Here is a 14,852-nt window from a genome sequence, read left to right on the forward strand (position 1 = left end):
GAATGATAATGAGGGACAAAAAGGGAGGCAAAGTGCTTCCGAGTGGCATTCTAATGTATTACCTGCTTTAAATTCATGCCATTAGGTTCCTAATCATTGGCAGCTGTCGGTAGTTCATCCAAGCCCAGCCCATCGGTCCCTCCCCCTCCCCCAAAGGCTCGGCTCCGCCCGGCATTAATTTAGTCTTGTTAAATGGAATTGTATACAGGCGCAATAAACATTTACTATGTACGAAAGTAAGTTGCCTCAAATGGCGTCATGAGAGCCATAAATTATAGATACCACACAATAGACACTTGGCAATAAAATCAATTAATGATAAAAAAAAAACCGAAACAACAAAAATGCGCCAGGCAACGTTTCGTTTCGTTTCGTTGTGTCCCCTCAAGAGGCTTTAGATAAATGCGAAATGCGGAATGTGCGGAATTTGTCTTGTTTTTCCTCTTGCTATTTTGTAATTTTATTGCTGCTTTTGCCATTAAGACAATTTTCAAAAAATACGATACTTTTCGGTATTAAAAAACGAATTTCAAAACCCTTTTGCATTCATTTATGACTCTATATCAGAACTAAATGGTTTTTTGTCACCGACCTTGCCTTTAATTATTTTGTTTCTTCTCTTTTTTCTGCGCGCGAGGTTTTTGTTTACACACGAGAGAATTCCGGCCAAATGCCGAGAGTTCTTGACACACTCTGAGACACAATTGGAGACAATGAGAACAAGTTACAGCAAAAAGCAAAAGCATAATTCCATTTTGTTTATTTTCCGACCTGTTATTTGAGGGGGTTCAAAGAGACTGAGAGACAGAGAGAGAGAGAGAGGGAGAAAGTGTGGACGGAGATTTCCCCCAAAATTGATATGGAATTCGCAGAACAGAACCCACAGACGGAACAGAACTTTCTGTCGAAATGCTCGTGTTCGAAAGCGATTTCGAATTTCCGCTGAAACATCAAAAAGAACTCACCTTCATGTCATTGATAATCTGTTGGAACAGACTCCCCAGAGCAGAGCTATCGCGTTCCAGACTTAGATCCATTTTTCCTTAGTTTTATGTGACTTGCTCTCGATATGGTTAGGGTCGATCGAACTTCGAATTTCGGATTTCGTTATTCGTTCAGTTATTCGCTCGGATTGACTGGTTTCCTTCTAGATGTATGTTATTTATTTGATTACTTTTGTTTCATTTTTATTGGAAAAGCAAAGTGATGAGTGGGGGATCTGTAAAAGATGTAAACATCGTAATTTAGTACAGACGTATAAATAGAATTACTTAACAAACTAATCTACAAGCACTTCCGAGTGGAAATCTGTGTCTCATCTGGATCATAAATTACCGGAGTTTTGTCGGCTACTAAGGCGGGTCCGGACGAGCTCTCGTAAATAATCAGAGATGTAAAACGATGTCTTCCCAAACAAGAAATTATGCTTAATTATGACAGATGGGGAGAGGGAGTTTCCCTCTGGCGTAGCCGCAACATGGGGACTGCATTTGGGGATCGTTGACCCACATTGGGAGAGAGCTATCAGTGTCATGATTTATTGTTCATGCAGTGGGCCTAATTGTTAATTATTAATCGATAATTGATAGGAGGGGGGTGGGCACCGCCTGTCCGCCCACAGGAAGTTGCAAGTTGCGCGTCCACAGCATAAATACGAATTATCGTCGAAGCACTAGACCTGAGGCCTGAGGCCCATACAAACGACTTTCATTAGGGAAGTGCAATAGTTGTGACCCATTTGTAAGTCGTTGCGGTACGTGTCTGCTGGGGTTCTCCGCCAGTTGTACGGTTTTCGAAAGTGCGAGCCTTGAGAGCAATTAGTGCTTGAGAGGCGTCAAACGTACAGATTTTCAGAGTCAAGTTGTTGCATTAACCTTCGACCGAGGGCCAGCCAGCCCTGAAAGAGGCCCAGGCGCGGCTCGAGTCTCAAGTCTTAATGGCCATAACTCAAGTGAGACCTGCACTTGAGGCCATATCTTACTCTTTTTGGGCTGATTATGACATTGACGGCAACTCCGAGTGAAGTTCTTATACATGTGTTTTTTTTTTGTGTACATCATCAATGCATTCAGAAAGCGTCCACAATAGATACTCAAGCGTGAAGGAAGCCAAGGCACACAAATGATAAAAAGCAACAACAACAACGAGTGCTGATTGCCCAGACTGCGTATCTTTTGTCTATGGGTCTACGACTGCGGTCTGCGACTGTGGATACTCGCAGAGAAAAGCATCAGCGCCGTCAAAGAACAAGTTGTGGAAAAAGAAAGAAGGAAAGAAAACCAGCAAGCGGGGTCGAGGCTTTGCACACCCCTGAAGAGCGATCGATATACTGGTACATGAGCCCCTCAGAATATCTGGGTTGCAAATCACAGACTGTGCCCATCATACCCTCCGCTAAAGGGTATGCATCAAGCGCGCACAACAAAGTCGCGGCGAAAAGGCAGGCACTCACACAATCGCATACAAAAGAGCGGAGCAAGGCAGAGCGAATGGAAGTACTAAACAAGTAGACCTGCATCTTCTCTCTCTATCTCTCCCTCTCTCTCTCTCTCTCTCTCTCTGTGTCTCCGCCTTAGTGGAATAGTAGTGTAAATGACCTCTCGAGATAAAATTGTGGCCACAAAGCAAACGATGACAGGCATCGCTGTAGCTGCGCTGCTGCTGCTCTGCTGCTGCTCTGCTGCTGCTCTGCTGCTGCTCTGCTGCTGCTCTGCAGTGCTCGCAGAGTTGCAATTTCCTTTGCAGTGCGGAAATAAGTTTTTGTTTTCTTCTTTTTTTGGCAATTGACAGACTTAAATCTGGTTTTCATACTTATGTACATATGCCTGCATTGGATATACAAAACATTGACCCAGTTATCGTGCGGTTGCACTTAAATCATAAGCCTACAACTGGTCGAGCGAGTATGTATAGCTAAAATGTATCTGCATATTTCTTATCCACGGCTCGGCGGAAGCAGGCGGCGTTTTCCCAACGTGAAGATAAACGCTCTGGATGCTTGGGAAATCCAGAGCAGAGGCCACCGAACCGAGCTGGGGGTCAGGCCTGCTGCAGATCGTGCTCTGACCCCTCGGAACGGGGGAGGCCGTTCTTTTGGGCAGTAGCCAAATCACCAAATCGTGCATTAACAAAAACAACAGAGCACCACAAAAAGTCGCTTCCCAACAGGAAAACAACAATTTCGCAAAGTAGCCCAAAGAAGAAGAGCAACAAAAAAAAAACAATGGGAACAAAAAGGGAAGACTGGATTGAGCAGGCCAAACTTTAGATACCCTTACCCTTACCTTTAGAAAATTCAAACATCCAGAAAGAATCAAGAACTTGTTTGTTTCAGTGCAGTGAATAGACATCTTATACATCTGTTGGGTTCTACTCCTCTTTTTGCAAGGGTTTAACAATGGGAATAAAAAGGGAACTGGAAACTCTGGAATCAGGGATCTGTGGAATAAGCCCGCATCAAGACACACACACACATACAGTACAGTACAGTACAAATGTCAAGTTGATGATGATGACGATGCTTTTGTTGGAGTTGTGTGTTGCCTAGGCTGGGATACGTTTTAATTCCAACTACGCATAATTTTCCGCCCTATTTACTCTCTCTCTCTCTCTCTCTCTCTCTCTCTCTCTCCCTGTTGCCTGCCTCTGTGCTGCGGCTGCGGTTTCACTGAGATTTCTGTTGAAACAGAAGCGGAAGCTGCGTTGTGGGGTAAAAGGGAGATTTGTATACACAACTCGCATGTCTTGTTGCATGTTGCATGGATTTCTATTACAGGAAGCGACTTGACTGACAGTCCCAGAGAAGCGGCGGCAAATGCTGCCAGACACCACTTTTGTCAAGGGCGACAGAGCTGTTGTTGCTGTTAATTGCTCACCAAATGATGGACGCACACGCACCTCTCTTTCCAGCCTCTCTCTCCCCCTCTCTCCTTGGGAGCAGCGCAATTATGCGTAAATGCAGATGAGTGAGTACGTTTAGGGAAGACCGGCAACGCGTCCGTGTCCGAGCAACAGCTCGGAAGACTAGGGCTCGGCAGAGCGGCAGAGGCAAGGAACCAAGAAAGCTTTAACGGCATTTCTTGGAGGCGAGCGCCTAAACGACTGAGAAGGTCCTGAGTAAACAATTATTCTTTGGCTACAGCTAATTCCGTTTAAAAATAAAAGCCAGCTGATAAACCAATCAAGAAAAAACTATAGTATGAGCCATATGTTGACCGATATCAGGGCTGTTTTGTATGCCACATTGTGGTTCACACTCTTAAAATAGGCATTGTTTCTGGAAAATCAACAAAGCTTGGAACTTGGATAGTGTTCTTATCGGTGGGAAATGGTTTGCAGGCCTGAGGGTTTCCACTCTTAAAATGTGACACATTTCCTTTGGAGGAAGCACTTTCGTTTCGGCACTGCTTCTCCTTCGTAAAGCAACAATCAGATAATCCACTGCTGGAAACTTTCTTATCCACTCCATCTATTTATGTACGAATGTTTGTCTTTCGTTCTCCCCGGCCCCATAAGTTCTAAGGGGATTCCGGTTAAACAAATAATATTACAGCTGCATATACATAAGTGTGTGGGACAGTGAGAGGTCTGCTATGGGACTTGGGCTTCTGCCAGATTTATACGGTACGGGGTGTCGTCTCTATCTAATGCCGCAAGGTAAACGATACTTTGTAGATGGCAATTGTTGTGCATCCGAGAGCTCCGAGAGCCCCCATGACTTTACACTTTCACCGGCAACAAACAACAACAACAACTGTGAGCATCTGTGGCCAGCCGCCAAGAGTCGAGATGTCTCGGCCCTTGGTCTCTCCGTGGGTCTGGGGTGGATCAGGGGCCTGGCTCCAGTCGAGCCAGTTGGGAAAGCGAGATGCTGGGCCGTTCGAAAAGAACGCATAAAACGATGATGATAATCTAAAGATCAAGTTTTTTATGTTGCTCGAACAAAATCGACAACGTCACCACGCACACATACACCAGCATTTATGTGTGTTTATCTGCATGCACACAATGCGAGTATGTGTGATTTTCTATCTTTAGCGTCATCTGTGCTTTGCCTTGCATTTTCATTCCATTTGATGTTTTTTTCTGGGACTCGGTGAGGGCATCTGCTTTTCCTCTGCCCCCACAAACACACACAGTCTCGTATGGCGCGTCATTAACCCAAATTTTCTATGAATAAAATATAGCGCAAAAAGGAAAATACTCAATGTTTATAGTGGAGCAATATTGAACGGATTTCTTTTTTTTTTTTTTTTGTTGCTTTCTGTTTTCGAGTTTTGTTCTCAATTAATTGAATAATTCGCAGCTCGTTTCGAGGGCTGCTGAAATACGTCCAATCTATTGGATAATAGGCTGTTAGCCTGATAACCTCATTGATAAGGTTTCTGGTTATGCTTCGGTTGTGTTATCTAATCAGCAGGGACTCGGGAAGCACAATCGATTTGTTTTGCCACACGTGTTTCAAGCTATGTACTATCGATCGCAAGACAGTGAGAGAGTGGGAGTGAGAGGTAGAACCAACCAAAAAGTAGAACAGAAAACATAAATATTTCGCAACAACAAACGCCCACAAATCTGCAGACACCACACAACCAGTCTGTGTGTGTGTGCGTGTCCGTGTGTATGTGTGTGGGTTCCCTCTGGAAATAAACTTTCGGCATTTAGCCGCGTTTAATCGATTTGTGCATACATTTATGTACATACGTATGTTTACACATGGCGGGGCACAGAACAGATCTACTTTGGCCCCACAACCCATAGGGAGAGAGAGAGAGAGAGAGAGAGAGAGACAGGCGATACAGAGATATGGCATTGCCTTACAGCATGTTTCGGGCTATATTAAGAGATTTTCCACTCGCATGATCATGATAAATCGATGAAATTAGCATCAGCCTGTGGGAAAACTTATTAGAATGTGAAAATATTTCACAGGCAAATGAAAAACGAACTTTTAAAGTCACAGATTTACATACTACAAAAACATACGCATGAACCTCGAAAATTGATACTTTCTGAAAAGCAGTGAAATTTATAATAATTGTAAAATAGACTCAGGGAAAAAGCGTTGAATATTCAAATCACATATGTACATATGTATGTATGCATGTTTGTATATTTTTTCGGCTCCTTTTATCTCTTTCTAATTCTTCTCCCTGTGCCCGCGCACAAAGTTGCTCTTCCTATTCTTCTTTGTCTGCTTTTGCCGCGCCATTTTCTTGTTAGTGTTAAACAAAAGTGCCGTTAGTTAACCGGCATATGGTACTCTCGCACTTTTTCACGTCTGCTTGTGTGTTGTTTGCCGGTTTCATAATCACGTTCTCTTCTTTGTCTTTTCTTCTTCTGTTGCCTTTTCCACTCCTGGTCTCTTGTTTGGACTCTTCTACTTTTGCTGTCTTTCCATCTCCTGCCTCTCATTCTGCTTCCACCACTTCTCATGATTCGTTGAGTACTTTGTAGCTCTCCGCGTTTGTTGTTTGTTTTGCTATCTCCTTGTTCTCTATGGTCGTTGCAGAGCTTTTGTTTTGCCCGCATTTGGAATGGACAAGAGACTTCCTCAACCATTTCGGCCTGGCCATAATTAATGCCCATATGAGTGCGCAAGAAGGAAATCTATTAGAGTGTCGGTTTTATAGCTGAACTCTTGACATTCTCGTTCGTTCTTGCCACGACACACGCGACACAGCACCAAGAAGTCGCGGAGACGAATCGAGGCGACTTACGTGGCGGAAAAGCCAGGATAATCGAAAGTAGTTACGAAATAGGCCGAATAGGTCAGCACCGAGAGTGGGCGTGCCTCAAATATGTACATACATACATCCATACATACATACATATATATATATGTGAAGTGTGTATGTATAAATGGATTCACGCCTCTCCATGAATCCATTCATCCAACCATCCCAGCCAGCCAAATGCACACCCATGCAGTCCACTAATCAAACGAAAACGAAATTCGTTTGGCGAGTGGGCGCCCAGACAAACGACACAAGCAACCGTTACAATCTGCAGCAGCAGCAGCAGCAGCGGCAGCGGCAGCGGCGGCGGCGGCAGCAGTGGCGGCGTCATGCAAACAAATGCAGTCATTCAGTCAGTAAGAAAAATTGAGCCTGGAAATGTTCCCAGCCATTTGTTTTTTTTTTTTTGCTCACCAATTGACAAGCCGGCTCAAAATAGTGCCCGAACAGCCTTCTTGCTTGCAGTATTATCCGAAAATAAAATCAAAAAAATAACATATGCTGCATAATTAAAAATTACACGGCTGAAAGGTAACGGTAAAAGCATCGGAGAGCAAACAGAGTTTACGTAAATGCTTTTTCGTTGTCTTTGCTTGGCTTCGCGTCGTTTCGCTACTCCTCGGTTTCCCTTGTTTGTCGTTGCCCAGGGTATGATGTTTTCTGCAGACGCAAGTAACACCCGAATATCTAGACCCCAAAACACGATTAGAGGTGGAACAACCAAATTTGATCCCCACGCATCTGACGTTTTGATTTCAATTTTTGCCAAGCCTCCACATCGCCCTCGCAATTATGTACACACATATAGGAGTATATAACATGTACAATATACATGTATACAATATGTACATAAATTATTGTGCAAAAAACTACCTTCGATTAGGGGGTATCCAATGGTAGAATAGAGCTTCCCTACGTTATTTGTTTAGCAATTGTGTTGGGCTCTGGAGAAGAACAGAGTCGCCAGCCTACTGTGTTTGCCTATGCACCGGGAGCCGGGAGGCCTTTCTCCATAAAGATACGATTATTTATATTTATTTGAGTGTGTGTTCCTTTTGTGCAGTCTTGTTTGCATTTTATTAAGACGCAAGTTTGCTGTTGATTCAGCGCAGGAGCGTGAGCAGGCACAGGCAATGGAATAACCTCATGCCCGACAGCTGTTTGCGGTTAATTTTTTTCATTTTCCTTCTGTCTTGTTAGCATTCTCTTGTGTTCTCTCCTTTTATTTTTTGGCAATTTCGCCAGCAGGTGTGCCAGCATCCGGATTGAGTTACTCTAGGAGCGGGTTGGCCGAGAAACAGATAGACCCGGGCCAACATTTTCTGCTCTTTCGGTCAAGGTATCATTTATCTGTATCGTCAGCCAGGATAGACTTTCAAATTTGTTAAATTTTATACCCTTACAGAGAGTGTTATTATTGTTACCAGAAAGAATTTAAGCTTTGCGTAGAAAGGCGATCTACAGCTGCCACACTAACAAGGGATCTGAAAGGGTATCGCAAGCTTCGGCCCGCTCTTTGTGTGAGTGCATGTCTGGCCATTATAGGCGTATCGTTTACGAGAGAAGATATTGGCTAAAAATGTGTTTAAACAAATGTGCGAAAAAATAATCTGGAATCACGAGCAGCCCAAGCCCATCCCAGAAACAACTGAAATGTAGAATAATATTAAAAATAATTACCGCTTATCTCTTCCATTAGAAAAAGAGAGCAAAGTCGTTTGAAAGGTATGCAAACACACACACATACACATTAGCCGAAAGGGCGTCGTGACATTACAAACAAAAACGTGCGATAAGAGAGCATGACTGTGGAGAAGGAGAAGGAGAGGCAGAGACATTCCTCACATAAACAGTTATTATTCTGATGAGTTTGGACGAGTGTCAACGTGCTGCTCCGGTTCCTGTTCCGATTAGGGGAACCCTTCCAGCTGCAAGCCAGAACAGAACCAACCCCAAAAAAATAAAGCTGACCCCAGCCTAAGTCGGGTTTATTTCATTGAAGATAACGAAACAATTCAGGTAAAATCTTGAACAAAGATGAAAAGGGAGAAGGAGAGCATAGCCTGCACTTGCGCAAATAGAGCAGCAACAGACGGAAACTTCAAAAGGGGAGTTTGTACGAGTGCTGTTTCGGTCTGGTCTGGCAATGAAAGGAGTTTTCATGGCTGACTGGAATAGACACTGGAAGTCCTTGGTGCTGCTACTGCTGCTATATATCCTCTTCTCACTGGAAGCTGGTCATACTTGTTGTTCAGGGAACGGAACTGCAGCTGCCTCCACCCCGTCCTACACAATCTCTTTTATAATTAGCCCACTCCAAATGAGGCCAAGTGCTTTCTTGATTTTGCTTTTTTGTTCTTGATTTATCTGCTCAACACACACAAAGAAAGGGGAGAAGGAGAGCAAAGCAACACTTGAAGGATACTTACAATGCACTCTCCTCTCTCCAAGCAGTCGGCGTGCATCTGCTTTCAGCACACAAAAAAGTATCCCACGGAGCCGTAAATGCAGTCGTTTGTTTGCGATTTCGGGATGCTGCCACTGCTGCTGCAAACAATTAAGCGTTTCCTCCCCTTCAGACCATCCTGTGGTTGTTGTTGTAGCATTGCATTCCAGGCGGCAAAAGCGCACAAAGGAGTGTGTGCCCGTGTGAGTGCTCCACGCTCTTCCAGCCAGCCCTCAACTCCTGCTCCTGCTTTTCCTCCCACTCTCCCTCCGCCTCCTGGTTTGGATGGTCTGTGTTGTTCAAACAAACTACCCCGAGCGGCGCGGCACCGTTGATCCTGTCCTTTGCCTCTCCTGTAGTTGTTGTTGCTTTTGTTATACACTCACAGACACGGGACACGCACACACACATTCACTGGCGCGGCAGACAGACGCTTAATTTCTGTTTGCCTTTGAAAATTGCATAAATTATTCGCTTTTCAACTTTTCCCTCCTCCTTGCAATTCGGTTTCGGTGATTTTTCTCGCGCACTTTTCGCACTCCTTTTTTCGTCGGCCAGACAACAGTTGGATGTCTCTTTAACTGTTATTTTCTGCCTTATTTTCGCTTACTTCTAATTTTTCGACTGCATTCTCGTTTTCTTTCGTTTTGCGTTTCGGTAAGGTTCGTATTTTCTTATAGACAAACAAAAACAGACAACCCGCAAACACAGCTCTAAGCCACTTTCAGCGGCGTCAGGGTACAGAAACTCTATGAATAATGCCGACTGGCACTAGAACACATTTCAATTCAAATTTACAGGCGCCTTCAGTTTACATTTGTTTTAAAAAAAATAGCAACAACCACCGCGTAACCGACGGACAACGGGAAAAATTCGACAATGCAGGAACAGTGTGACCGCGGATTTATCGACAAAATATACCGTCCTACCCTCAGAAATATACCGCAACATACCGCCTCATTTTCAAAATATACCGTAAATATACTGACAAATTCAAGTTCTTTTTACATATTCCTCGATTTTGATCTTCCGTGGAATATTACTAGCTATATAGAACATTTAGCCATGCCATCAAAATTTTATACGATTGATGAATCAATTTTCTATTTTACTGGTGTATTTTTAATCCTTGCTTTTATTGTATTTATTGTAAAAAAAGGTTTAAACGAAAAAGTTCAACAAAAAAAGAGTCGCTATATTGCGTGTAAGCCGTAGTATAGGCCATTGTATACCCTATTTTGTTAATTTTATATGAAAGTATATATATTGATATGAAGATAAAATAAAGACCTTTTCTCAAATTGACATTTTTTAGACATATTCATGTATATGATGAGTGTTTTGTATATATATCTCGATCCTGATACGTATTCTTGGTCCCTACAAGAAGACAATAAGCCTTAAAATATCGTTGAAATATTGAACATAATATTAAATAATATTGAATAATATTAAAATATATTGAAAATAAATTTTTCTTGCCTGGGATGACAAACATATTCACAATTCTACAATATCATTTTTCCTAGGGTATGCAGAATGCCAATGTTGCGGGACATGCTGCTCGATTTCTGGGCACATGAGTCTGGCCCATAAAAATTGAAATTTTCAACGGTAATGTGTCTGGAATGAATCTCATTGTTGCAGGGAAATTGTTTCGTCGAAAAATCACTCCGCGAAGAGAGGATATCCCACCATGAAAGAGAGAAAAATCCCAAGAAACGGATACGATAAGTGCGTGCATTTTTTCCTGTTGCCCTTTTTATAGCTCATTCAAAATGACGCTCTCCCGGCTCAGTTTTTCGTTGCATGTATCAACAGTAAAGAGCACCACTGTGACCATCTGACCCTCAGAAATATACCGTAAATATACCGATGAAAAAAATAACTTAGCCAACCCCCTTTATTTAAAAATAACTGTATTTTGGTGCGATAATCGAAACGCATTTGGCGGTTAAATACCATTATTTTAAAAATCACAATACTATTTATTTATACCATATATACTTTTTATCGAAATGACAATTCAATCCCAGCTATGGTTCAAAATAACAATTTTCCGATCTGAAAATGGACCTTTTCATTAAGCTGCTTCTCAATAAGGGCATTGAAACTCAAGGGGTTTTTATCAGAGCGACTTGTCTTTGACCAAAAAGTACAAACTTTCGTTGAGATAGATTAAAGCCTTAAATTGGTTTATATATTCTATTCATGATCGAGACAGTATTATAATTCGCAAGGGTATTTCAAATTATTCTCATTCCATTATGCATAGGACAATACTCTGAAACATGTGCATGTTTCCCAGCGCCACCTAGTTGTCGTAATACCCATCTTTTGTCACATCCAGCTGCTGGCATGGAAAAATTATCAACAATGTACGGCTATTCTGATCATCCGTGGCCTAAATTCGCTATTTTTTAAATTTATATGTATATTTATTTGTTCAGGTTGTTGATCTTGGTGCAGTAAGTATAAATAAAATCACCGTCTGCATTATCACACAAGACCGGAGCTTAAAGAAATTAACAAACTTAGTGCAAATAAGGATATAAAAACTTTGTACAATAAAAAATACAGAGGAAAACAATACAAAATAGTAAGTCCAGGGGCTGGCTAGCACTGCCCTTAGTTGTCCACCCGCTCCACATTCAGATGAATGTCCGTTTTTGGCATTAACAGCAGCCTGCCATTGTCATACTCCAGGGGAATTGCCGTCTTGGAACAGGGCGTGTATCTGTGGTATTGCAGTAGGGTCACCAGTCCCACCAGCAGTTCCTGCTCCACGAACTGGGCGGCTATGCAGCCGCGCAAGCCGTCGCCAAAGGGCAGAAAGGACATGGCCGGCCGGGTTCGTTTGGCTTCGGCCTCAAAGCGATCCGGATCAAATCGCAAGGGTTCCTCATAGATGGCAGGATCCCGGTGAATCGCTGCCGTGGGTATGAGAACATTGTTACCCCGTGCTATGACAAATACCGATCCGGGCAGCTCAAACTCTTTGGTGGCTCGGCGCAACAAGAAGGGGTAAGGTGTGTGCAGGCGCAGCGTTTCTGGAGGAGCAAGAGTCAAGATCAGGATTTGTGTGTGGTATGGAATTTCACCCACTTACCATTCAGAACTTGCTTCGTGTACAGCAGCTCCTTCAGCCCTTCCGTTGTCAGTTGTCCGCTGTGTTGTTCCAGAGTCTTTCGAATCTCTGCTCTGACTCGATCCTGCAGCTCCGGCTGCCGCGCCAATTCGTAGAGACAAAAGCTGAGGGTGGCATTTAGGGGAACCAGTCCGGCCAGGACGAAGCCAAAGGCCTGTGCTGCAATCTGGACATCGTCCAGTGGCTGGTCCATGTTTGAATATAGCTGCAGGAAGGTCTGCAGTGGCTGGCGATCCCTCTTACGCTGTTCCTGCAGCTGCCCGAGCACCACCTTTTGAAAGTAGGCCATGGCCGATACGGCGTAGCTCTTGTGATTGAGCAGCTGCGCGAGTAGGGGGAACTCCAATGCCAGATAGGCACGCCACAGACTGAACTTGCCCCAGTAGCTTTGGGTCCACCGGCGGAACTCCGTGTGATCGGCTGACAGTCCAAAGGCCATCGAGGCCACCACGTCCAAGTTATAGCTGTCCACCAGCTCGTTGATGTTCAGGGTCTGCAGACGTTCCTTTCCCAGGCTTCTCTGGACACCCCTGGAGATCAGCACGAGCCTGGGCAGTAGCTTGTTGATGTTCGCTGGGGTGAACACGCCCGTGGATTGAGCGTGGAGCGCCCGCCACTTGTGCCCGTCCAGCTGTAGAAGATTTCCCGATAGCGGCTCTGAGCCGTCATTGCTGTATAGACCTCGCGTGGTGAAGTTTCCCGCGTGTGTGACGAGAATGTGGCGCACCAGCTCAAGGTCCAGCACCAAAACGAACGGCTTGAGGCATGCAAAGAAGCCAACGAATGGCGCTCTTCCTTTGTACTTTGCGTAGATGACTTGCAGGGCGTCCTGCAGATGTCTTTTGCCGCCCACAACGCCCTTGATGTTGCCCCAAAAGAACTTTGGCTTCTCGTGCAAAATGCCGCGTCGCTTCCAGTACCCCAGGCTGATCTTCACCAGGGCATAGACGAGGGAGAGTGCACCGACGGCGGTGAGCAAGGCACGGTGCAGCAGATCCATGCTTCTCTTGGCAGACCGGTAGTTGTCTTTTCCCGCTTTGCTTACTAATGTGTAATGTTTTTTTTTTCTGTCTGGCAGTGGCCGTGCCTGTTCGTCGGGTTTGCTGTTTCAGTAGTTAGTGCCGGCACCGGCTTATCAGTGCCATCGTCATGGAATAGCAGTTATCAGTCGGTTGGACAGAAAAGCAATAATGCCATTGAGTGGGAACCGAGCGGGGCAACGAGTGCTAAAATAGAAGAAAAACGAGGCTATAAACCGGCAGGCGATAGTGTATCGTAATCAATTTGGCTTTGCTTGTTTTATTGGCCAACTTTTCTGAGCCTACTGCTGCAGAATGAGGCACAGATTGTACGTGCTCGTCTGGAACTCGCTGATGTGTATCCAACGGACAAAACCTTGTTCAATTAGTAGCTCCTTGTAGCTGGGCACGTCCGAGCAATGGGGATCCTAAATTAGAGGGAATTGCGCATCAGTCAGTGGCAGAAATGTGGTCGCCGCAAGTGGGTTAATTGACTCACCACAATCAGCAGATAGACCTCCCCCGTCTGGGTCCGGTGCCACCCGGCTATGCCCTTGGAGGCCGTATCACTTATGCCGCCCATCGGAATGAAGCCCTGGTATTCCACAAAGTAGCTGCGGATCTGGCCGAGCACTTCCTGGGAGCACAGTTCCTTCGTGTTTAGGATCTTGCAGGGCAACTTAAAGAGCACATCGATCACGTAGAACTCCTCCAGGGTGCCAATCCAGCCGCGTGAGCCCTCGAAGCTGGCGGGCTTGTCTGCCAGACTAATCAATATATTCTGAATTTCCCGTATCGAGGGCACATGCTGATCCGCATCGCTGCGTTTATTTATAATCCACGAGATGGCCGTCTGCAAGGTGCGATAGCCGCAGCCCCAGCCCGCATCCTGGTGCCCGTCGCAGCCGTAATGAAAATAGCTGAAACGACCGCGCGTAAGCAATGTTTCGCCATTCTCCGATGGTGGGGCCAGGGCCAGGTGAGGGTTTTCATGCAGCGCGTATTCGTAAGTCTTCGGAGAGATGCTCAATCCGACAGGTGCCTGGTCATTATTAACGTCCATTGCTCTGCCTTCGACTGATATTCTGGCTGTAAGTGTTTATATCGTGCGAACTTGATCGTTCTGGAGCAGATGTATTGATATATCCACGCCTGCTGGGATTGTTTTTGCCACAATTACCTGTGGTTTACCTTATTACCTTATGGAATCGCTGCAGTCTTTTTTTATTTAAATACAAACATACACATATATATATATATATATATACAAACCTATACATATGTAAAAGTGAAATCTCAGCAGTGAAATCGTTCGAACAGTGTGACAGCTCTCAGAAATATACCGAAAAATACAGCAGAAAGTTTAAAATATACCTTAAATATACGAACTTAGCCCTCTTAAGCCCCCTTTATTTAAAACTTGAGTTAAGCCGCGGAAAACAATACCAGTAATAATAATTCTTCCATGATTTCATTCCGCATTTTCATCTACTCTGTTGCAT

The 14,852-nt window shown here is 44.3% G+C and overlaps 3 protein-coding genes across 38 annotated transcripts in view; all 3 read right to left on the reverse strand.

Annotated features, from left to right (window-relative positions):
- The window catches only part of LOC108159416 (protein MTSS 2), a 37,594-nt gene extending 27,518 nt beyond the window's left edge, over positions 1-10,076 (reverse strand). For 14 of the 35 annotated variants that reach the window (XM_033390437.1, XM_033390436.1, XM_017292667.2 and 11 more), the window contains exons 1-2: positions 9,167-10,075; positions 966-1,219 (exon numbers count right to left, since the gene is read on the reverse strand). In XM_033390437.1, the coding sequence (XP_033246328.1) occupies positions 966-1,037 (72 nt within the window). In that variant the 5' untranslated portion in view covers positions 1,038-1,219; positions 9,167-10,075. Of the gene's footprint in view, positions 1-965; positions 1,220-9,166 lie in introns of all 35 variants that reach the window. The other 21 variants (XM_017292683.2, XM_033390451.1, XM_033390447.1 and 18 more) reach the window with 4 other exon arrangements.
- A 1,531-nt stretch (positions 10,077-11,607) lies between these two features.
- LOC108160389 (probable cytochrome P450 6u1) lies at positions 11,608-14,649 on the reverse strand. Of its 2 annotated transcripts, none has more exons than XM_017294376.2 (3): positions 14,623-14,649; positions 12,293-13,557; positions 11,608-12,233 (listed from the first exon to the last, which is right to left on the reverse strand). In XM_017294376.2, exons 2-3 carry the CDS (start codon positions 13,329-13,331, stop codon positions 11,812-11,814), a joined length of 1,461 nt encoding a protein of 486 aa, XP_017149865.1. In that variant the 5' UTR covers positions 13,332-13,557; positions 14,623-14,649; the 3' UTR covers positions 11,608-11,811. The 2 variants fall into 2 exon arrangements, with proteins under 2 accessions (XP_017149865.1, XP_017149864.1); XM_017294375.2 differs by lacking the exon at positions 14,623-14,649 and adding an exon at positions 14,550-14,603.
- Positions 13,603-14,572, reverse strand: LOC108160390 (probable Ufm1-specific protease 1). Its single transcript, XM_017294377.2, has 2 exons — positions 13,850-14,572; positions 13,603-13,778 (listed from the first exon to the last, which is right to left on the reverse strand). The coding sequence occupies exons 1-2, from the start codon at positions 14,411-14,413 to the stop codon at positions 13,653-13,655; spliced, it is 690 nt and encodes a 229-aa protein (XP_017149866.1). The 5' UTR covers positions 14,414-14,572; the 3' UTR covers positions 13,603-13,652.
- Positions 14,650-14,852: the final 203 nt, after the last annotated feature.

This window comes from Drosophila miranda, chromosome 3 (genome assembly GCF_003369915.1).
Source record: "Drosophila miranda strain MSH22 chromosome 3, D.miranda_PacBio2.1, whole genome shotgun sequence".
Lineage (NCBI taxonomy): Eukaryota > Metazoa > Arthropoda > Insecta > Diptera > Drosophilidae > Drosophila > Drosophila miranda.

Coding starts and splice junctions, on each gene's coding strand:
- LOC108160389 (XM_017294376.2), bottom strand. CDS start 13,331: ATGGATCTGCTGCACCGTGCCTTGCTCACCGCCGTCGGTGCACTCTCC. Junction 12,234..12,292: donor CACGAAGCAAGTTCTGAATG/GTAAGTGGGTGA, acceptor TTGCTCCTCCAG/AAACGCTGCGCCTGCACACA.
- LOC108160390 (XM_017294377.2), bottom strand. CDS start 14,413: ATGGACGTTAATAATGACCAGGCACCTGTCGGATTGAGCATCTCTCCG. Junction 13,779..13,849: donor AGGTCTATCTGCTGATTGTG/GTGAGTCAATTA, acceptor CCTCTAATTTAG/GATCCCCATTGCTCGGACGT.